The 24,285-nt window shown below is 40.5% G+C and overlaps 1 protein-coding gene across 6 annotated transcripts in view; it reads left to right on the forward strand.

The window, feature by feature from the left end:
• Positions 1-24,285, forward strand: part of PCDH15 (protocadherin related 15) — a 2,123,136-nt gene that overhangs the window by 2,016,430 nt on the left and 82,421 nt on the right. For all 6 annotated transcript variants that reach the window (XM_033941002.1, XM_033941006.1, XM_033941004.1 and 3 more), the window contains one exon: positions 23,810-24,028. In XM_033941002.1, the coding sequence (XP_033796893.1) occupies positions 23,810-24,028 (219 nt within the window). The remainder of the gene's footprint in view (positions 1-23,809; positions 24,029-24,285) is intronic.

The raw sequence follows: 24,285 nt of genomic DNA on the forward strand, positions 1-24,285 counted from the left end.
TCCGGTAGCTCAGGAAGCAGCAAACCTGATAGAATCAAAATCAGATCCTCAACCAATTGCAATGGACTGACCCTGAATACTAGTTAATTGTCAAATATATCAAGGCCAACATTTATCAGGGCTGTTGTCACTTAAAATTAACCAGATAGCTTATTTAATTTACTTTATAAATACTGTATTTTATGCCATACTATCTATCTAAACTGAATTGCAGAATATGCAATCCTGAATTTAAATAGATAAGTAATCTCTTAGAACAGGCATTTTATGTAGTCCACAACATGAACATAATATAAAAAATTATTTCTATACTGCAATTCCATTAAGTTCTATGTGGTTTACAAAATAGAATAAAAAACTGCACATATGCAGTTGAATGTAATACATTAATTTCCTAAGAATCTTGTAAACAAATACATTTTCAATTGTCTTCTAAAATGCTGATATGAGCAAGAGGTCGCTATTAGAGAATTCAGATCTTTATAATAATAATAATAGCTTTATTTATATCCTGTCATACCTTTCAGATCAAGATGCTTTACAATAAGAGAGGCTTCAGGAATGCAGCAAAGTTAAATCAAGAGCATGAAGTAGGAGTAAACAAATAGGCATGTAACATAATTATATATATCAGAAGGCAGGAGCATGCAAGTAGACATAGAGGAAATCGTTTGAGGAAGTTTAAACAAATTTATCGAATAAATGAGATTTCAGTGATCTTCTGAATGATTGGTATGACAATGAGTTAAGGAGTAAGTCACTTAGAGTATTGTTCCACTTTTCTGCTTGGAAGGAAAGTGTCTTGTCAAGGAATCTTTTGAATTGGGATTCTTTGGGATTCAGAAAGGTGAATAATAGTGTTCTGAGAGGCAGAGTTTGTTTTGGAGAACAAATGGCTCCTTTTACTAAGCTGTGCCAGCGGTTTTAGCTGGTGTTAGTTCTAGCCACGTAGCACGGGTTTAGTGTGCGCTAAAATTCTGCACGCGCTGAAAACACTATCACAGGTTAGTAAAAGGAGCCCAAAGTGTTTCAGAAGGTAGGTGAGTGCAGTACCGAATAGTGTTTTAAAGCACAGACAACCAAATTTGAAAATTATTCTGGCCTCTACTGGTAACCAGTGCAGTTTTTTGAAATATGGAGTGATGTGGTCGTATTTTTTTTAAGGTCAAAAATCAGTCGTATGGCTGTGTTTTGGATTGTTCTCAATCTTTTGATAGTTTTTTTGTAGGATCCTAGGTAAATGAAGTTGCAGTAGTCCAGTGAGCTTAGGATTAGTGATTGTACTTACAGTCTGAACGATGCAAAACTGAAATATGGTTTTATTGTATGTAGTTTCCATAAAAGGCAGAAGCATTTTTTTACTAAGATGTCGGTGTGGGCGTTAAATGTCAGTTGTTGGTCTAAGGTCACTCCTAAGATTTTTATGGTGGGGTTAAATGGAAAGTTTCTCCCTTGTAAGCTGATTGATGGTACTTTGTATTTGTTTGTTGGGATGGCCATGAATATTTTGATTTTTTCTGGATTAAGTTTTAGTTTGAAGCTTTTTGTCCATTGTTTTACGTGATCAATGACAGATGAAATGAAGTGTCTGGTTTCAGTCCATAGTGTAGAGAAGGGGATGATGATTGTGATGTCATCAGCATATATGTATGTTTGGAGATTTAGTTTGGATAGTTCATGGCCTAATGAAGACATGTATAGATTGAACAGAGTTGATGATAGTGGGGAGCCTTGTGGGACACCACAGGAGTTGGTCCAAGATTGGGAGTAGACTTGTTCACTAATGCTTTGGTAGGATCGGTTTTTCAGGAATCCTTTGAACCAATTTAACACATGGCCATAGATGCTTATGGCATCTAGATAGTTTAGTAGTATTTTGTGGTCTACAGGTCAAATGCACTGCTCAGGTCAAATTGGAGAACTAGTGCAAAGTTCCGTGAGCTGAGTACACGGGAAATGTAATCCACAATGAAGGCTATGGCTGTTTCGATGCTGTAATGTGTACGGAATCCTGATTGATATTTGTGCAGTATTGAGAATTTTTCCAGGTAGGCCGTCAGATTGGTGTTGATCAGCCCTTTTATCAATTTGGTAAAGAAGGGGATGTTGTCTACAGGTCTGTAGTTGGTGATTGTTCATATGGGATCTTTATGGTTTCTTATGATGGGTGTGATGAGGATGTGGCCGAGGTTGGTTGGAAATTCACCGTTAGACATTAGAAGTGAAATCCAGTCGAAGAGCATGGCCTTGAAAGAAGTAGGAGCTGATTTCATTATTTTGAGTGGGCAGTTGTCTAGGAGGCAGTAAGAACTGGTATGTTTTTTGCAAAGCTTGAGAAATTGGAACCAGTTGGGGTTTTCAAAGTGATTCCAGTACCTGTTTGCTGGGGTTGTTTCTGTGTGAGTGGATGTGGTCGATAGGGGAAAGTTTAGTAGGGGGTTTTGGAAGGAGGTTCTAAGTTTGAGAACTTTTGTTTTGAAGTAAGAAGTAAAGTTCTCTGAAGATGGTAATTGGGTGAAGGAGGATCTTTTGAGTTGGTCTATCTCAAATAAGGTATTAATTAATCTGAAGAGTTCTTTGCTATTAGTTGTGGAGGATCCTATTTTGCTAGAGTAGAAGGTATGCTGTTTTTCCTAGGTGATTCTTTTGTACTCATTTATCTTAGATCTCCATATTGCTTTATCCTTTTTGTTCTTTGTTTTGTTCCATATTATTTCTAGTTGTCGTGCCTTCTGTTTGTTGTGCCTTCTGTTGTTAGTTCCTTGTCATACCAGCCATCAATTATGTGTCATCTCTTTTTTCCTTTCTTTAGGAGTGCAATTTTGTCTATGATTTGATTGCTAAAGTTGGTCCAATTAGAGTTGAACTCCTTATCAGTGTCAAAATTGAATAGTGTGTCAAAGTGGGACTAGAATTCTATGAGATTTAAAGAAGGTCTGAAACTTGTGGCTGGGTTTTTCTTTCTGTATTTTATTGTTATATTGGTGGTGGGGGGGGGGAGGTTTGCAGCTTGAAACAACAAAAGTCATTGATGGTATTTTATTGTTATATTGGGGTGGGGGAGTGTTGCAGCTTGAAATGACAAAAATGTTGATGATATTTTTTATATTGACAACCTTTGACTGAAGGAAAGATAAATACAGCATGTGTGCGTTGAGAGTGCTTTGAATTAACAAATGTGAACAAATCCACAAGATAGTTGCAAGGCCGAACAATACCTTATAACAAATGCAACCAAATTTAATTTTCACATGAGCCTCAACTGGCAATCAATGCAATTCATGAAAAAAGGGGAGACAGCAAACTTTTTCAGATTAAAAATCAGTCGAATGGCAGCATTCTGAATAATGCGCAATCTACATAGATTTTTTGGTAACCAGCAAAGTAGACAATATTACAATAATCCAACTGGCTCAGAACCATGTCTGAACCAATAATCTAAACGATGAAACATCAAAATTTGCTTTAATGGTGTGTAATTTCCACAATGTATGGAAACCCTTCCGTACCAAAGCATCCACCTGATCTTTCATGGTTAAATTCTGATCCAGAATCACTCCCAATATTTTAATGGTAGAGTGAATAGGATAAGTTTCCAAGTTTCCAAGTTCCAAGTTTAATTCAGTTTTGATTGATCGCTTTATCTTAATTCAAAGCGATGTACATTATAAAAATTACAATATAACATAGTAATACATTGAAGATTATTGACTGAACTTAAGACAAAATGACAATACTAGAAACAAATGGGAAAGAAAGGGCAAGAAGTTACAATGTAAAAATAAAGATGGGGATAACATTTAGGGAAAGTACACGAGGAAGGGGTAAAGCTTGATCTTAAAATTGATTTATAATGAAGTTATTGTTAATTTAAAAAGGCATCATTAAATAGAAAGGTTTTCAGGTTAATTTTGAATTTCTCTAGATTGACTTCTTGTCTCAAGTGATAAGGTAAAGAATTCCAGGTTTGGGGCGCAGTAACGGAAAAAATATATTGGCGTCTTGTGTTTATGATTTTAAGGGACGGAATTGTCAGTAGATGTTGGTCGGTAGATCTTAATGTTCTATTCGTGGTGTAAGGGATTAATGATTTATATATGAAAGCCGGAGTTTTAAGAGAAAGAGATTTGAAAGTAAGCAAGCTGAGTTTATATATGATTCTGTGAGTAACGGGAAGCCAATGGGCTTCCTTAAGAAGTGGAGTGACATGGTCGAATTTTTTGGCTTTAAAGATAAGCTTGACCGAAGTATTCTGTATGATCTGCAATCGTTTGATTTCTTTTTGAGCTATGCCTTTAAAGAGAGCATTACAGTAATCTATTTTGGATAAAACAAGAGAGTGGATGAGAATATTAAGTGAATTATTGTTAAGAAATTGGGAAACAGAACGGATTTGACGAAGCCTAAAGAAAGATGACTTAATAACATTGCTGATATGGTTATGAAAGGAAAGTTTACGGTCAAAGATGACACCTAATATTTTAATATTATCTACCTCTTGTATTGGATGATCCTTAATGGTAATTGGAAATTTAAGCTTTGGGTTATCTTTCCAGGGAAACAATAGTACATTAGTCTTATTAATGTTTAATGCGAGTCTATTATTGTTTAGCCAAAGATGTATTTTTTCTAATTTTGCATTAATCTCAGATGTATCTGAAGGGTTATCAATGTCAATAGAATGTAAAAGTTGTATGTCGTCAGCATAAGCGAAGACATTGAAGTTATTGCATTCAAAGTTAACGACGTGGAACAAAAAAGAATCTAGCTTTCTCTGAGTTAAGTTTTAATTTAAATTCAATTATCCATTGTTTTTAAAGTTGTCCAAATAGAACGGGATCCTTAGCATTATCCACTCTAACCTTTAGTCCCTCCCCAAGAATGCCTCCTAGTCCCTTTCCTTCCAAGTGATATATCCAGCCAAATATTATATAGCTGCCATCCTTGCTTTCTGTCTCAGACATGCCTGATTTGTCAGATATCTTGTTTCTATCGCCTGCCCAGTAAAGTCAGGAATGAAGAGAAATTCCAACATAAGAGGATCATCTTAAATACTGAGCAACAGAACTATTGGTGCAGATGGCACAGAAGTAGGTGGCTTCCTTTGTTTCCACCTTGGGTTCCCCCCCCCACACACACACCTATTAGTAGTTGTAAAAGCATTGGTATTTAATGTTTGTATTTAGAGCAATTTAGGCTCAGGAGTGTCCAGGCTTAATGTAGGGTGTTTCCACTTATAGCCAGTATTAAATGTTCAAAAAGGACCTCAACATTCAAAAGAATAAATCTCCCTGAAGCCAAAGGCTTAAAGAAAGGGAGTATTTTCATAATTATCATGGGTCAGCTCCTGGAAAAGCAAACTGAGAGAACATTCCCACATAAGGGGAAAAAACTCTGACTACAAAAAACCTGGGCTATACTTTTTGGGAAACCCCACCATTAAGGCCAGTAATCAACAGGAGGTAAGTAGTTCAACAAACCGAGAAGGCAAAATTTTTCCAAAAGCGTCAAACAATAAAACTTATCAAAAAACGCTAAAGAGTTTTACTTAGCTTTATGTTGCATATCGTTAATGCTGTCCTATATAGTGCAGTAGAGCGGCTTCTAAGCCGCAGTCCAGCAAAAGAAAAATTGGAAGACGTGATGAATTGCCAACACACCAGGAAGTTCTTATAAATCTTTCTTCAACAAGAGAATCCGTGTTTCGCCATTTGGTTGCTGCATCAGAAATAGCACCCCTCTATGTTCAAAACTGCAGTTATTAATAATTACGAGTGTCTCTGCTCCATCATTGTGTATTTAGAGCAGAACAGACTTATATGGTTTGGGGGAGTTTCCCCACACCCCTCTTTTATGATGGCACTCTAGGACTCGCTAGAAGCTTTGGTACTGACTGAGGTGGAGCTCATCCCAGAGTGATGGGAGGTGGAGCATGAGAAGAAATTAGTGGGCTCTCTACAATCCTCGTGGTTAATGAGGGTTTTACCTGCTGGTCAAGACTACCAATCCTGTTTACAAGAAAGAAGATTAGCAAGATAAGAACCTAATCTTTCCATGGACCAAGAAGAAATGAATAACATCAATTTGAGTCATGGGGTAATTTTTTTTTTTTTTTAATAGAAATATATATATATATATTAACATTGAAGGAACTTGTCTACAATGCCTTTACCATCAGCAGAGTCTAGTTCTATTCTTAGAATGCTCTTTAAGAAAAAGTAATGTAAATCAGCAAGATCGTTGAGGTTAGAGGAAAATCCTTCAGTTCCCTAGTTTCTAAGAAAAGGTTCATGGACAACACAAAGAGGCAAGTTTAAAATACTCAGAACCTTCATAAATTTGTGCAGTTAGCGTGTTAAGCTTGGATTGGAGGAGTGGTCTAGTGATGAAAATTGCTGCCTTGGTATACTACAGTTGTAAGTTCAAGCACAGCGTACTCCTTGTGACCCTGGGCAAATCACTTAACTATTCATTGCTCCAAGTGCTGTAATTAGATTGTGAGCTTGCTGGGACAGATAGGGAATAATAATAAAACAGTTACCCCAGTGATATTTTTTCAGCAAATATAATTTTTTGATAGATCCTCAGCAGACTCTTCTTTTGCTTTCACTGTTCATGCAAAAATCACATGATAGATAGGGAAGACATTTAGAATGCCAGACCATCAAATAATGCAAACCGCTTCAGATCCCTGAAGGGATATATAAATAAATAAGATGGCACTATGGACATAATTAATGTAACCAGGCTCAAGAAGAAAAAAATTAAGGAATATAATTCAATCACATAACCATTTAACATAACAGCAAGGATATCTGTCCAGATGTATTGTGTCCTGAAATTATAACTGCTAGAAACTGGCATGGTTTGTCAGCAGATGGGCACTTATAACTGGTCTTTTTTTCTGCAAATGACAATGTGTGCATGTACTTTATGCATGCAAAGCAGTAAAAGGGTAAAGGATCATACTCAAACATTTGATAAAATAAATGTATACATCACAGCTCCTTCTCTGCTCTCTCTAAGCCTGGGGTGTCAAAGTCCCTCCTCGAGGGCCGCAATCCAGTCGGGTTTTCAGGATATCCCCAATGAATATGCATGAGATCTATTTGCATGCACTGCTTTCATTGTATGCTAATAGATCTCATGCATATTCATTGGGGAAATCCTGCAAACCCAACTGGATTGCGGCCCTCGAGGAGGGACTTTGACACCCCTGCTCTAAGCCAAGGGTAGGGAACTCCAGTCCTCGAGAGCCGTATTCCAATCGGGTTTTCAGGATTTCCCCAATGAATATGCATTGAAAGCAGTACATGCAAATAGATCTCCTGTATATTCATTGGGAAAATCCTGAAAATCCGACTGGAATACGGCTCTCGAGGACCGGAGTTCCCTTCCCCTGCTCTAAGCTAAGCCCCTGTAAATGTCTATGCACAGTCTGTATAAAGTACATATGTTTTCATCAATCACATTCTTGCATGTTAAACAAACATGCACGTTTACAAGAACCATTTTTGTACATAAAATCTGCTTTACACTCTAAAACAGGGATAGGGAACTCCAGTCCTCAAGAGCCGTATTCCATTCGGGTTTTCAGGATTTCCCCAATGAATATGCATGAGATCTATTTGCATGCACTGCTTTCAATGCATATTCATTGGGGAAATCCTGAAAACCCGACTGGAATACGGCTCTCGAGGACCGGAGTTCCCTACCCCTGCTCTAAAAAATATATGTTATAAAATTACCCCTTAAATAACAACTTCTTGTTAATTTTGGAAACAAGAATAATAGATAAGATGTACATTTGCACTGATTCAGTTTCACAGTTAATATATTGTGCTATTGTTAGTTTACAAAAGAAACCAAAACTATAGGGCAGTGGTTCTCAACCAGTTCATGAAACATAATTAGCCCTTCAGATGTTCACTATATCCCCAATGAATATGATTGAGAGAAGTTTGCATGCACTGTCTCCTTGGTATGCAGATCTATCTTATGCATATTCATTGTAAATATCCTGAAAAATCAACTGGCTGAAAGCGTCATGAGAATTGGGTTGAGAACTATGTATTACTACTACTGCTATTTATTATTTGTAAAGTGCTACCAGACACACACAGTTCTGTACATTAAACACGCATGAGATGGTCCCTCCTCAAAAGAGCTTACAATCTAATTATGATATAGAGGACAAAGGTGAATTTATACATGATACTTAGGTGGGAATTACAAGGGACTTAAGAGAACCACTGCAATAGAAGAAACTTGCAATACTGCTAAATGACTTCAACAATGTAATATGAGAAAATATCTTCATCAGGTATGTTCCAATAGTTAGTAACGAGAAATCAATATTTCCAGTGCAATAGGTGAAACATTCTAGACAGCTGGGTTATTTCCCCATAGCTGCGTGCTGCTGCAGAAGAAATCCACTCCAGATTTTTCACTTTGCTAATACTATACTTCACTGGGTTCTTTAGCTCCACCTACAGTTCTTTCTTTCTGCACACATGCCTGCAAGAGTGTTTGTTCTGCTCTCTCCATTTTATTATTTTTAATTCAATCTAATTTCATCCCTTTTTCAGGTAATTTGGTGCTTGGAGCAATTTTAAAGCTCTGCCTGCTTGAGAATTTGCAGACTTGAATGAGCATCGGAACATTTACCTCACTGGCCCGCGGTAGAAAGCTCTACCACATTTTAGTAAAAGGAGTTCTTAATTCATTTACAATAAAAAGACAGAAACATAGAATACAAGTTTCCAAGTTTATTAAAATTTGATATACCGCTTTAAAAATTGTCAAATCGGTGTACATTACATTAAAAAATATAAAATTTGGAAAGTATAACTAATACTTTAGACAAATACATGACAAACTGAAGCATAAGGGAAAAGAGGTAGAACTACAATCATTTATAGGAGAGAAGGATAGCACAATTGGGGAGGGAAGCTATGCTCTTCCTTAATTATTTATTATTTTTGGCAGAAATCTGTGGGCTGGGCTGTGTAGGAAGTCATAAGTCATAAGCGTCCTTAAATAATAAGGTTTTAAAATTTGTTACACCCCACCTGGAATACTGCGTCCAACACTGGTCCAACACTGTTCGTACATGAAGAAGGACATAGTACTACTCGAAAGGTTCCAGAGAAGAGTGACTAAAATGGTTAGGGGGCTAGAGAAGTTACCATACAATGAGAAGCTAGAGAAACTGGGCCTCTTATCCCTTGAAAAGAGGAGACTGAGAGGGGACATGATCGAAACATTCAAGATAAACTAAACTAAACTAAACCTTAGGTTTATATACCGCATCATCTCCACAATTATAGAGCTCGGCACGGTTTACAAGAGTTGAGAGAGAAAGGAACTCCAATAAGGTTAAAGGGTATAGTGAGAAGGATATTTGGGGGGCTTAGGATGCCAAAGATGGGGTAGGTATTACATTTTTGAAAAAAGCCAGGTTTTCAGATGTTTGCGGAAGAGTTGGAGAGAGCTCAGGATCCGAAGGGGGGAGGTAAGGTTGTTCCAGAGCTCAGTGAATCTGAAGGGGAGGGAGGTCCCTAGTTTTCCTGCACGGGAAATGCCTTTTAATGAAGGAAAGGATAATTTTAGTTTGTGAGTGGGTCTGGTGGTATTAAGATTTAAGGAGTTCCAGGAGAGTGAGATGAAGGGAGGGAGGATGCCGTGAAGGATTTTGAAAATTAGGCAGGCGCATTTAAAGTGGACCCTGGTGATAATCGGAAGCCAGTGAAGCTTAGACAGGAGCGGTGAGACATGGTCGAATTTACTTTTTGCAAAGATGAGCTTGGCCGCGGCATTCTGGATCCGCTGAAGTCTATGAAGGTTTTTCTTTTTAAGGCTTAGTCCAGTCTGGACAGGATGATAGATTGGACGAGAACGGTAAAGTGATTTTGATGGAAATAGGATCTTACTTTCCTCAGCATGTGAAGGCTGAAATAGCATTTTTTTGCCAAGGAATTGAGGTGATCGTTGAAGGACAAAGTGGAGTCGATGATGATGCCCATAACATTGCTTGAGGACTCCAGCTGCAGAGTGGAGCCAGATGACAGGGGGATGGAGGTGGGAAGTTGGTCTAGCTCAGGGCTGAGCCAAAGTAGTTTAGTTTTGGATTCGTTCAGTTTCATTTTGACAGTATGGGCCCAGGACTGGAGGCTAGTTATACAGGAGGATATGTTCTCCGAGAGGTTGGTAAGGTTTGGGTCGGTCTCGAGGAGGACTAGGATATCATCAGCATAAGTGTAAATTGTTTCTATGGGGGATAGATGGAGGAGTTTAAGGGAGGACATATAGATGTTAAAACAGAATAGGAGAAAGAGGAGAGCCTTGCAGGACTCCACACGTTGGTTGCCAGGGAGTGGATGAGGTGCCATTCATGTTGACGGTGTAAGAACGAGAACGTAAGAATTTTGAGAACCAGTCTAAGACTGTGGAGTTGATGCCTATCTCGGAGAGTTGGTAGACTAGGATGTCATGGTGAACAACGTCAAAAGCAGCGGAAAGGTCGAATTGAAGGAGGACGGCAAACTTATTTCGAGAGTGGAGTAGTTGGACCTTTGAGATTAAGGAGGTCAGTAGTGATTCGATTCTGAAATTGGGACGAAATCCATATTGGTAAGGTAGGAGAATAGAGAATCTCTCTAAATATGATGTGAGTTGGGTGGCTATGATGGACTCGAGCAACTTGGTTAATAGAGGGATATTTGCTATTGGGCGATAGCTGGATGGTGTGGAGGGGTCTAGGTCAGATTTTTTCAGTAGAGGGGAGAGGGCAATATGGTCCATTTCTGGGGAGAAAAGGCCCAATTGTAAGGCGGAATTGATGAGTTCGGTAATAGAAGAGATGGCCTGCGCGGGAACTTCCTCATATAGGTAGGTGGGAAATAGGTAGGTGGGAAATGGGTCTAAGGAGCAGTTGCAGGATTTCAGTTTGAGGCAAAGTTTGAGGACCGAGGATTCGGATACGGGCTCAAAGGTGGACCAGGATCATTCGACTGGGATGGGGTAGGAGGACGTTAGGGTAGAATTGGAGTCGGTGGGCACCAGGGAGTTGTAGGGAACTGTGGGTGGTAAGAGGGATCTCAAGGTGGTGATCTTATCATTGAAGAATTTCGCCAGAACATCAGCTGAGGGGGAGGAGGGGACCGAGGTGGAACCTTTTTTGGAAGTTAAGGAACGCCAGATATTGAATAGAGTACTGCTCTGAATGTTGGATCTGGTGATTTTATCTCCGTAGAAGTTCTGTCTAGCTTTTTTCAGAACTGTATTGTAGAACTTGATGTTGACCCTCCAGGACTGTCTGTCGATAGGGGATTTAGATTTTTTTCCATTTGCGCTCCAGAGTTTGACATTTCTGCTTTAGTTCTCTGTGATAGGGGAGAAACCAAGGGGCCTTACGGGAGTAGGAGATGGTTTTAGTGGAAAGAGGGGCGAGGGAGTGATAAGTGGACTGGGAAAGTGTGACCCAATTATGCCAGTTGGATTCTGGGTCTGCAAGCTGAGGAGTGGAGGGGAAACCTTATTTTGAAGGGAATTGACTTAGTAGAGAAAGAGAGATTGTTCACCTTCTCCAAGGTGAAGAGAACAAGAGGGCACTCACTAAAGTTAAAAGGGAATAGATTCTGTACAAACATAAGAAAGTTCTTCTTCACCCAGAGAGTGGTGGAAATCTGGAACACTCTTCCAGAGGCTGTTATAGGGGAAAGCACCCTTCAGTGATTCAAGAAAAGGTTGGATAAGTTCCTGCTGGAACAGAACATATGCAGGTAAGGCTAGACTCAAATAGGGCACTGGTCTTTGACCTAAGGGCCGCCGCGTGAGCGGACTGCTGGGCACGATGGACCACTGGTCTGACCCAGCAGCTGCAAATCTTATGTTCTTATGACTTCAGTCTGTAGCTGACAGGCCGATCCCACTGGGTACCTGTTAGCCAGCCTGCATAGTTTTCTCTGGAGCTCAGGGCTGTCCCTGACATGGTCTCACCTACTGTTAAGCAGGGGTTGAGCGCAGGCTGTTAGGCACACTTAGGAGGCTCAGTGGTGTCTCACAGGATGCTGGCTATGTCTTCGCACTTCTGCCTGTCCTGGTGCACAGCCATTGGCCCACAAGGGTGGAGGTGTAGTCAGACATAGGAGTCTGACTGGCACCCGGAAGAACAGCTTTACATAAACATTCCCAGCAAGGTGGCAGTGAATTTTCTCATCCAGCTACTGTGAGAGAGCTGAAAGCAGGCTACAGCACAGATCCTGTCAGGTCACAGTGAGAACATAGGCTGACAGCCTGTGAGAGAAATCAAGGGAGGTTTGAAAAGTGGGGTTATGACTGTTTCTTGATGTTCCCTGAAAAATCCTAAAATCATGATTTTGGCACAAATTTTTTTGACAGTGGCCATCTTGGATTTTTAGCGATCATCTTTTTTCTAAAGCTCCCTGCTTCTTCAAAACTACAAATTTCAGCTGGAAACTTGTTGAGTTGCAGTCCTTGGTCTCTCTTCATGTGGATTCTTGTCATGATTGTGCAAATTTAGTATTTTATGAGCATTTTTGCACCCAATGTCATGCAGCATTCAGCTTAGCCTTTCCCCTGCTGAAGCAGGTGATCAAATGCTCAGCTAGCCTGGTGGGGTGGCCTTCATTGCTTTTGGGGCTCGGCACAGCTGGTAAATCCATTTTCCAGTCTGCGGGCCTTCCGCAGCCTAATAAACGTAGATTTAAGTCTCCTTAGGGTGACTCTATGCCCCAGGAGCCAGACACTTTTTCTGAATTTATTAAATTTTAGTGGTCTGAATCTCAGGACGAGTATTCTCCCCCTGCACAGTCCCAATCCACCTCTGTGGCATCTCTCAGTGTGGCTCCTTTGGACATGTCCTTCACTCAGCCTACCACTGTTCTTGTATTGCCTGATCCTGATCAGGGGGGATCCTGAGGCAGATGACTTGCCTGCTGACTCCTTCTTTGCAGGTGCAATGCTTCCTGGGGTGGGAAATCAGGAACTATGTGCTGGATCTGTGGATCCCTCTGGAGTTTTGGAGCCTGGGGATGATCCCATGGTCCTGTGCTTATTTAAGTCTGCGGCTTTGCTGGACCTTTGCGGGCGTTCCCTTTGGTCATGCAGCCAGCTCCATCCACTTCTTCTTCCTGGCTTTGTAGTGTGTGCTTGCAGTTTGCTACCTTTCCCTGGCATCCTGCTGCTTTGAAAATTGCTAGAGCTATGTCACGCTTGTATCCCCTGGCACTGGAGTGTCAGCAGCTTTTAGGCCAGTCCAAGGTAGATTCTTTGGTGGCACAGGTAACTAAATACACCTCTCTTTCCAGTAAAGGGATGTAGTGTTAGAGGATATGCAGGTCCTCCGTGTGGATGTGGTCCTCAGGAAACTTTTTGATGCAGCTGCTTGAGGCATTAAAGCTGCTTCAGTGACGTCTTTTGTCGCACACGTCTGTCTCTCTCGACTGCACACACTAAGAGTGAGGTGGTGGTTCCCCTCCTCAACTTATTTTGGCTGGGACAGATTATATGGCTGATGCATTGTATGATTGGCAAAGGTGTCAGCATTCTTCTTTTCTGCCCATAGAATGCTTTGGATCAGACAGTGATTCCACTTCCAAGTCCAGTTTGGCTAGACTGCCTTTATAGGGGCAGTTTTTGATTAGCAAAAGCTGAATGACCTTATGAATTCTATGATGGACTGTCGCCCTAAGACTCTGCCTGATAGCAGAACCAGACCCTCCTGGGGTTCTGGTCGTTCTATTTTTTTTAGCTCACAGTGATCACAACCGTATGCAAGTGCCACTTTGCAGAGATTTTCATAGGGCTACAGGCGTTCCCAGCCTTCCACCTCCTGTTCTGAACCATTTGCCAAAGAGGTACAATGATGCCAGGCTGAGGGATGCCCCTCTTCAGATAGGGGGCTGGCTCTCAGCATTTATTTCCACCTGGATGCGCATTACGTCCAACCAGTGGGTCTTGGACATTATTTGGTCAGGCTATAAGCTGGACTTTGCCCAGCCTCTGACAGATTGGTTCATGGCCTCTCCTACAGGTCACCCAGACACAGCTCTCAACGTTCAAACCACCATTCAGCGCTTGCTGGATATTCAAGCTATAGATCCAGTGCTACCTGAACACACAGGCTTAGGCAGATATTCTTTATATTTTTCATGCCAAAGAAAGGTTCAGAAGATTGGAAGCCTATTCTGGATCTTCAGCACGTGTATGCGGCTCTCAAGGTTTCACGCTTTCAAATGGTGGCCGTGCATTCAGTCATTGCACGAAGGCATATTTTTCCAGTCCACCACCACATTTTACGGTTTCCTGTTCTGGCCCAGCATTATTGTTTCTGAAATGGCGAGAGAAATTACAAGAATATAAATTGAAAGTGAAAGAGAATTGCAAACACTGCTACTCCTCCCAAATAAACCAGCATGGTCTCCCACCACAGACACCCTCACTCACTAATTTTGCTCAAAAAAACAAGCTGCAAGAGTCTCCCTCAGTGCAAATACTTCCACCAATCTCACAAACATACTGAATCCAAGGGGTCATGTACTCTGAGTCAACATGAACTGGAGCTCTTTCGCTACAACTACATGGACTCCATGGACTCAGTTTCACTTGTATTTCAAACATATGCTCAAACATATTATCCTATCAATTTCTGCTTTAATGTCTGAAGCCTCAGATAAGTTCCTAGCTGATCTATATATCTTATTAGTAAACACACTAAACAGAGGGAAATTTCCAGTAGGAAGAGGACACATCATCATTAGACAAGGAAAAAAAAAAAAACTACCTCTCAACCTGACAACTAGAGATCCATTGCATTAACCCCCCTGTTCATAAAGCTTATGGGAGGGATAGTACAAACTCATCTAATAAACCACCTAGAACAATTTCAGCTACACTATGATTCCCAATCAGGCTTCAGACAGTCATTCAGTATTGAGACAGTAATTGCATCCATTATCAATACAATCTACTAAGCAAGGGACTAAACATGCTCGTACTCCTACTGGACCTTAGCAGTGCCTTCAACTTAATGGCTCATGACCTGCCACTAACCTGTCTGGATGCTTATGGATTATCAGGAAATGTATTGAGCTGGTTCCAAGGCTTCCTGATATCTTGCAGTTACATAGTGAAGGTCAGAGATAACTATTCAACAAATGGGCCAGCAACTGTGGCGTCCCACAAGGTTCCCCATTGTAGGCCCTTCTCTTCAACATCTACCTAGCCTACCTAGAGCCGGTCTAATAAGTCTAAATGTCTCCCTCTATAGCTATTGTCATCCCTGTTACTTGCCTGATGCTCACAGAGATACATATAATAGACTATCCTGTCCACCATAGAAGTTTGGTTGGCACACTTCAAATTAAAACTGAATACCGAGAAAACAAAATTCTTCATAGCCACAGCCACTAACTTTAGAATGAACTCCCTAACCCTAAGGGGAATCAAATTTACTATCTCCCCTACAATTAAAATCTTGGACAGACAACTATTCATGTCTGCCCAAGTGGACTATGTTGTACGCAAATGTTTCAACACACTCTGGAAACTTAGATCCATAAGAAAATACTTTGAACTTGCGCCATTCCAACTCCTAGTCCAAGCACTAGTCATAAGCATCCTAGACTACTTCAACATTGTCTAGCAGAATTACATAAACACTTCCGGAGACTAAGTGTCATCCAAAACACTGTAGTGAGGCTTATCTTTAACCTAAAAAAAAACTGCACTGGCTGACAATAGAGGGCCGAGTGCTTGTCAAACTTAGTTAGAACATAAGAACATAAGAACATAAGCAGTGCCTCTGCCGGGTCAGACCACAGGTCCATCCTGCCCAGCAGTCCGCTCCCGCGGCGGCCCAAACAGGTCAAGACCTGTCTGAATCATCAGAAGGGGCTCCCTTGCCACCTTGGTTTCCCATTTAAGTCCTGCCTTCCTATCGAAGTCCTAGCCCTCCGGTCTTGCACATGCACGACCTGGTTGGTTTGTACTCATTACCTGGGTAACTTCCTATACTTGTGTTACATCCCAGTTGTCTCTTTTACAAAGCACTATATGGTCTACTGCCCAACTACTTTACTAATCAGTTTCTATTTGCTGGACCTGGACGATCCACACATCATCAATCATTCTTCTTCTCAGACAACAGCTGCACTCAGAAAAGATTCATCAACAGACTCCTATCTAGCAAGCCGCCTCCAAAGACCCAGAATGGAACCAACTGGTCAGAGCATCAACCTCTTACATATACTTTAGAAAGCTCCTAAAAACACACCTGTAAATTTGGCAGTCCATCCTAGGACTCCTGGGATATGACCTCCACTATTATCACTCCTTCCATTCTATGCTCAATAACATTGGTCATCTTTACCTCTTTATAAATCCCTCTTCTTTGTAAATATCTGTTTTATTACTACATTGTAAATTCCTTACTTCTTTTGTAAGCCACATAGAACCAAAAGGCTTTTGCAGCATATACATTAAAAATTATATTTATGTTCTCTGTGACTTATGGGCTGCATAGTTTCCCCAATTCCTTTGCAATACACAAGCCAACAACTTACCAAGCCTTATTTGTTCTAGTCTGGGTGACATAGCAAAGCTAATTATTTTCCCTGAATCTTATATTTGCCACAGGCTCAGCAAGGAGGCCGCCCTATGAATTAGGGTCAGAAGCAGAAGAGATAACCTAAGACACTTTTATTGTGCAGACGGTCAATTTGTAGGCATTGGAGGGTCTCTGCTGCTACCAGAGCCATCCTAGAAATTTTAATGGACACTCCTATCTTTCTGCATTTTCCTGCATGTAATGAAGCTTTCCTGATTCTTCCACCCTTCTTTGGAAAGGCAGGAAGTCAGAAAGTTCACATAGAGGGCACTGTTTACCTGCTATAAGCCTGCCTGACTTCTAATGATGTCAGATAGATAGTGTTATAATGAAATTGTAATGACAGTAATAGGAACACTGATACTCTAATGATAAATGGAAACAGCACTGCTTTGAAACACCTATAATCATAGCCCATTGTTGGATGGATAAGATTGGGTATATAATGATTTATATGTCCAAAATTATCAGTTGAACCTCCAGGAATTTTTTAAAGAGTACTTTTGCAGTGAGTACCACTGCCAACCACCTAAGAAGTGCTTTTGCATACAGTTTGTGTGTACCTAAATGTTCTCATACACATTGTGAAATAATTAGGTAGATTTTCATTTCTAATGTTATCATATATACACTTCTCCTTTGCCACGGACTGCATTAGGACTTTCAGTAACAGCACATAACCATAACTGCCTTCAATATTTAGTATTGCCAGTTTTATAGAAAGCACATACAGTAGAATCCAAAGGAATAATATAAAAAAGCTCAGAATTTTGAGTTCTTGATCACTTGCTGAGTTACTATGCAGCAGTGACATCTAGTGTATAGCAAAGGATTGCATATTTTACATTCTTACAGGTTTTGTTTTCTGCAAACAGGGAAAAAAAAGACTCATTTTCCAAAATAATCCATATCATTAAGGGACCAGGAATGGTCACAGGACAATAAAATATTCAAACATACTATGCAAATACACTAGAAAATGCAGTTGTGTGACAGACTGATGTTAAACGGGCAAAATTATTTATCTCAGTATACAGCATTCAATTTCTGTACTGGAGTGATGCCTTTAAAAGAATGCTACATTCTTTTATGTTTATTGGACAAATCACATATCCTTTAATCTGTACACATTGGATTAGATTTTGTAAATGGAGGCAAAATAAATGAGTGCTATTCTATAAATAGTGCTCTAAATTAGATGCTGTGTACAGTATAGAATAGTTCATAATGCTAGGATCCATGCACAATATTTGGTGCGAGGATACCAACTGGAATCCGGTATAAATCCTTAAGTGTAAATTAAACACAGGATCCTTGAATTCTGTAATACTGTGCGCATCTTTAGTGAATGCCCCTGACCTACCCATGCTCTTCTCGTGACTGCACCCCCTCTTCAGTTGCACACTAAAAAATTTCTATGTGCATATTTAGAGAATAGCACTTAGCAAGATGTACATGTAAATACAACTTCTTGCTAATTTATGCCAGCAACAAATTGTTAGCGTAAAATCATCAATGCTAATTTGCTCATTACTCAATTAAATTGTGCACAAATTGGACACACTCCCAAATTTGGCATGCACTTTTAAGTGTCATATATAGAATCTTGGGTATTGGGGGTAATTCTATAACATATGCATAACATTTACATGCTGATTACGCATGCAAATGTTTAGCATAATGGAAAATAATAAGCATAATTTTTCATATACTGTCAAACCTCAGTTTGCATGTGTTTTGCAAGACGAGCAAAACACTCTCACAAATCTTGCCTCGCAAACCAAGCGTTGACTCGATATGCGAGCCCCCACCCCGAGAACCGGCATCGCCTCCCCCGCTCGCCCAAACCCTTACCACGATCGAGCACCGGCACGCAGCACTAACCCACAGGATGTGCCGGTGACGAAAGAGCCTGCCTCCTGCTGGTGATCTCTGCTGGGCCTTGAGCATCTGCACATGCTCAAGGCCTTCTGGCACCCGCTCTCTCTGAGATTCTAATGAGATTCTTGAGCCAGAAGGCCTTGAGCATGTGCAGATGGCGGTAGGCTCTTTTGGCACTGGCACATCCTGTGGGTTGGTGCTGTGTGCCGGTGCCTGATCGCCGTGAGGGTTTGGGTGGGCGAGGGGGGGGGGAGTGATGCTGGTTCTCGGGGGTGATGCCAGTTCTTGGGGGTGGGGTGGGCAAAGCTGGTTCCCGGGAGTGGGGTAGAAGCACGCCAGTGACCTTGGGGGGGGGGGGGGGATGTCTTTTGGGGATATGGAATGAATCGCCCGCATTTCCATTTAATTCTGTGGGGAAAGTTGCTTTGATATATGAACACTTTGGTTTACGAGCATACTTCTGGAACAAATTATGCTCGTAAACCAAGGTTCCACTATATGTGCATAACTAGCAAAATTTTATTTAAGCATTTATCTGTAAATATCTTCTTTGCTTATATATTGTGTATTTGCAAGGGGAAAATATATGTACAGTAACTGCAAGGACTGTCATACATGTAACTTGTAGAATACCATAAGTTGTACTTAGGGCTTAATTTACAGATAAAAAGAAAGTAGAACTGTGGAGCCAGGAAAGATTCAGGTGGGCCAGGAGCAGGAGCAACAGGAGAAGAGGTGATAGATTAGGGATTACAGTAACTGTTCTCTGCTTTGCACCAGGTTCCTAACCTACCCTCCTCTTCCCTGCAGGATGCTTGGAAGTGAGAGACTAGAGTAGAATGCCCTTGCTTCTTTGGAGTCAAAAAAATATGAGGTGGAACTGTGTTCCAGGCCATTCCCCTACAAATTAAGGGGTCCTTTTACTCAGGCGCACTAGCCGTTTTACCGCATGCTAAATATTAGTGAACGCTAAACGCTAACATATCCATAGACTATAATGGACGTGTTAGCATTTAGCGCATGCTAAAACGACTAGCGTGCCTTAGTAAAAGGACCCCTAAGCCCTGATTGCACTCATATCCATAGCACTTAAGTGCTAACACTCACTGCAGCTCTATGGCTCACTTAAGTGCTTATGCCTAAATTTAAGTTTGAATGTAAACAGTTCTGCTAGTATTTTATGAAGGAAAATAGGTGCCTATGTTCTTTTATATGAGTATAATAGGTTTCTACCAGGTAGCATCTGGATATCTAATTATAGTCACCAAGTTATTGAATTGTCTTCAAATATGGTAAGTGCAGAAAGTCATGCCTAGTTAACATACATTTTCACATGCTTATTTTATACCTATTTTGTAAGATAAAGTATACACCTGTTTACTCTATAAAATAAAAATAGTGAAAGAACATGGGCATATGTCAGTGTTAGCACGTATGACTGGTAGAAATGTAAGGACAGACTTTATGGGTATATGCAACCTTCGCAAAATCAGAAAATTCTTTGAAAAAGAACAATTCAGACTCATAGTTCAATACCTAGTCCTAAATCTATTGGATTACTGCAATATCCTCTACCTTTCTTGTCCTACCTACCTAATAAAACAACTACAGACCGTGCAGAACACTGCCCTCAGAATGATCTATTCCCTTGGAAAATTTGACCACATCACCAATGCCTTCCTAGACTCACACTGGCTTCCAATACAAGCCCGCATCCAATTCAAACTATACTGTATGTTATTCAAAACCTTAAACGGAACGGCAACCACCCACCTAAACAACCGTCTAAACAGGAATCTCTGAAACTTACTTGCAACACATGCAGCTAAATTGGACCCCTCCATCACCAACCTACTGACAGCATCAACTGACCTCAAGGCTTTCCGCAAAGAAATCAAGACCCTACTATTCAAGCAATTCACCCAAACGTCCTAATCCCTTCCTTTCCCCCTCTCTCCCCCTCTTAGAACCCACTCATCAAAATTGCTTTAGACCTTACGCCTTAATTGTAATTTGTATTTCTCTTCCTGGAAATGTCCAGTTATCGTTCTGATGTAATCTGCTTAGAACTGAAAGGTACAGGCGGAATATAAGCCAGTAATGTAATGTAATGTAATGTACTCATGTAAATTAAAGAATTTTACAATCTACACATGCAAGTCAGACTCTACCCAGACTCCTGTGCACTCCCACAGTGAAAAAGTATGCTCCATGAAACATACACATGCACTTTCACTTTGGTCAGTAGTTTATAAGAAGTCATTTGCAAGTATGAATGACTAAAGTACCAACATTTGTTTGTTCTCAGCACCTACATCCAGGTAGCTCTTCATAAAATTACCCTATAGAGTACAATTTTCATAGCTACGAGTATTTACCTGGAAAAAAGCAATTTACCAGTATTTTTGCTTTGTGGTTTCTCCATTGTACAGTGGAGTATTGAGGTTCCTTGTTTGTTGGGACTTTTGAACTTCCACAACATGCATCATTTTAGCTGTGGTTGGGCATTAAATAGCATGCGCAAAGGTGCAATGTATGCAGGAGATTTTAGCACATGTCCCACCAACAACTGTGCAGTCTATTTGACATTGTCTTTTAGATGTACCTGGGGTGTTTTTTTTAGATTTGCATATATTTTTATTCAAATTTCTGAGTCTTGCTGTATGGTTTCTGCTTATTTACCTGGGGGGCAGTTCTGTAACTGGGCATGTCTGTTTAGGTGCCCTGATGGTAGACAGTAGGAATCTATTCTATAATAGAACCTAGATGCCTAGATTCCTTTGTTAAATACTAGAGTAATTGAGAAATAGAGAGCGGGCATAGGTGCAAGTGTTTAAATGCAACAGGTGCCAAAATGCAGCACAGTCTTCTGTAAATTGCATGTGCATGTGTGACCCCCATACTTCATCCATGTGTATGCCCCCATTACACATACACTCTGTGAATGTAGGTATTGTATTACTGAATAGCACTTAAGCAGCATACTGGCATAAACATACATGTACCAGTAGGCATATATACTAGCATTCTAAATACATTTCCTCCACCGCATAACCATTGTTTTGCCTTATGGAAAAAAAAAAAAAAGCTAAAAAAAATGCATGGTTGACTCGGAGGAAGATTGTATATGCTTTGACTACTATATAGACCCGGAGTATAAATAACTGTGTGAAATTGATCATCTAAGTAAGAGCATTCTAAATATATTCATAAGGTGGGTATAAATGTTAACGCCTAATTTATAGAACAGCCCTTCTGGTGCCTATTTGGCCAATTGGCAATTTTTGATCTGAAGATGAGACTGCATCCCCCAAAATGTGTGCTTTTCACAAGTTCCCCCTTGTGTCATGAAGTGCACTTTTATATGCTGAAATGGTATTTAAATTATACTGGCAGTTGGAAACATATCTCATGGTACTTCTGTCTTTTTTAACTTCTGAGGATTTGCATTTAATCATGAACCTAGAAATTAAAAAGGAATCATTAATAATAGAATTTCAGTGCTACAAAATCCTTCTTGTTGATTGCAAATTCCACATGCCTCCCATTTGTAAAAGAAACCAGAAAAACTGGGTAAAACCATCCCACACAAAGCAAAGCTACAGTAAAAAAACAAGTGAGGAGTGGGACAGTACACATCAACCTTAAAGGACAACCCGCTTTATTAGTTTGGACTCGTATAAAATACACATATGTCAACACATAAATATGAAACCCCACTTTTAAAAGCCAGAATTGTCACCACTATAATGATAGAAATGTCTGGTGTCAAGCCAAAATGAGCATAATGTATAATTCTTGAGGCAGTGACATGTTACGCATACAGATTTAGCTCACACCTTTTTAGTAGTAGTTCAGGGTGGGTTGTGTTCAGGTACAATACTTTATCCTAGGAGAATATACCATAACAAGTAGGGTAATAAAAGTCAAAGGAGGCTACCAGTCACTGTGAAGATATTAAAACAGTCCTTTAATCTACACAATGCTAGTGGTGAAAGACTCAACATCGCTCTCTTTTGGCTATGAAGCCTGCATCAGGAGTAAGAAGGCAGTACAATCCTTTAGAGAGAACTAATAGCAGATTATATCCAGTGCTTCAAAAAAATTTATGGCAAAAAACGATGATAGCAAAATACTAGGTTTACTGAAAGGTACTGCCATGTTCTAATACACATTATTTTCTGCAGTGGAACCAATTTATTTATTTCAGTTTTATATCCCATCCTACCCAGAAGCTCAGAACGGGTCATAGTACCATATTGCCCCGCATATAGGCCGCCCCTCTGCATAGGCCGCACCCATGTATAAGCCGCAGAAAAGGGCGACCTATGTTTAAAAACCGGAAGATAAGCCGCCCCATGGTATTAGCCACGGCTTATCTTCTGGTATATCCCCTGCCTTTTTCAATCATCCACCCCGGTACGTCCTTCATCCTTCCCCCCCCCCCCCGTACCTCCTTCAAAACCCCCTCAAGCGGTGTAGGGCAGCCGCAATCTCTTCGATATCCGGCCTGCCCCCACACCGCCTGCTGAATGGCCGACGTCAGCTCTTGCAGGACTCGCGAGAACTGAAGTCAGCCACTCAGCCAGTAGTGCAGGGGCAGGCCAGATGCCGAAGAGATTATGGCTGCCCCGCACTACTTGAGATTCAAGTTGTGCCAGGGTGGATTGGATGATTTAAAATTGATGCATAAGCAGCCCCATTTAACTAGGCCGCGCCCCATACACGGTTTTGTAATACCCATGTATAGGCCCTGGCCTATATATGGGGAAATACAGTAGTACATTCACAGTGTTTGGGGTACAGTGGGTAGTGGTACATTCTATATTATAGGGTAGAAACAATACAATCACATCATTTTAGAGGTACATGATAAATCGTGCATATACAGTATACTACTGGGAGGGGAGAAAACAGAGAACATTTACAGTATAAAGGTAAAGCATCGGAGTATATACATCAAATGTTGTGGGGAGACTTTTGGATTGAGCATACACTCTTGGTTAGGGGCATTAGGTTTGAAGCAGGGATACTTGGCCAGTAGCGGTGATAGCCAAGGTATTTAATCCTGATTGAATTTATGTCATGTTTACTCATAGTGCACATTAACACTTTAGTAACTCTATCCCTATGTTTGTACCTAAGGCAATGAGGGTGATGTAATGTGCTCAAGATCACAATGATCATCATGTAGGATTTGAACCTTGGCTTTCCTGATTAGAGCCTGATGCACTAATCATTAGGCTACTCCCCCATGCCATATTTTTCTTACCATTGTCAATATCTTTCTTCTTTCAGATTTTTAGATGGCAAACTGCTTGATATAAATAAAGAATTCCAACCCCACATTGGACAAGGAGGACGTATCTTGGAAATCCGTACGCCAGACGTTGTAGCAAATGTAAAAAAACAGGCACAAGCAGTGGGATATACAGAAGGAGCGTTACTTGCCCTGGCTGTCATAATCATCCTATGCTGTATGCCTGCCATTCTAATAGTCATGGTCAGCTACAGACAGTAAGTGCCCATCTTCTTACACACTCTCGCAGATTCTGTATATGCAACTGATCAAGGATGTGCCTTCAGTGTTAATAATTGGGTACTAATTGGAACTAATTTGCAGCAATTCAGATTTGCATGCATGTTTTGCTACATGTCATTCTATAACAATGTATGCCCAAATCCCAAAGCACACAATCCAGAAGGGGGCATGGCCATGGGAGATGCCTGGGTGGGTCATATGCATTCCTAAAATTTGCATGGAGTGTTATATA

The sequence above is a fragment of the Geotrypetes seraphini genome, chromosome 4, assembly GCF_902459505.1.
Source record: "Geotrypetes seraphini chromosome 4, aGeoSer1.1, whole genome shotgun sequence".
Lineage (NCBI taxonomy): Eukaryota > Metazoa > Chordata > Amphibia > Gymnophiona > Dermophiidae > Geotrypetes > Geotrypetes seraphini.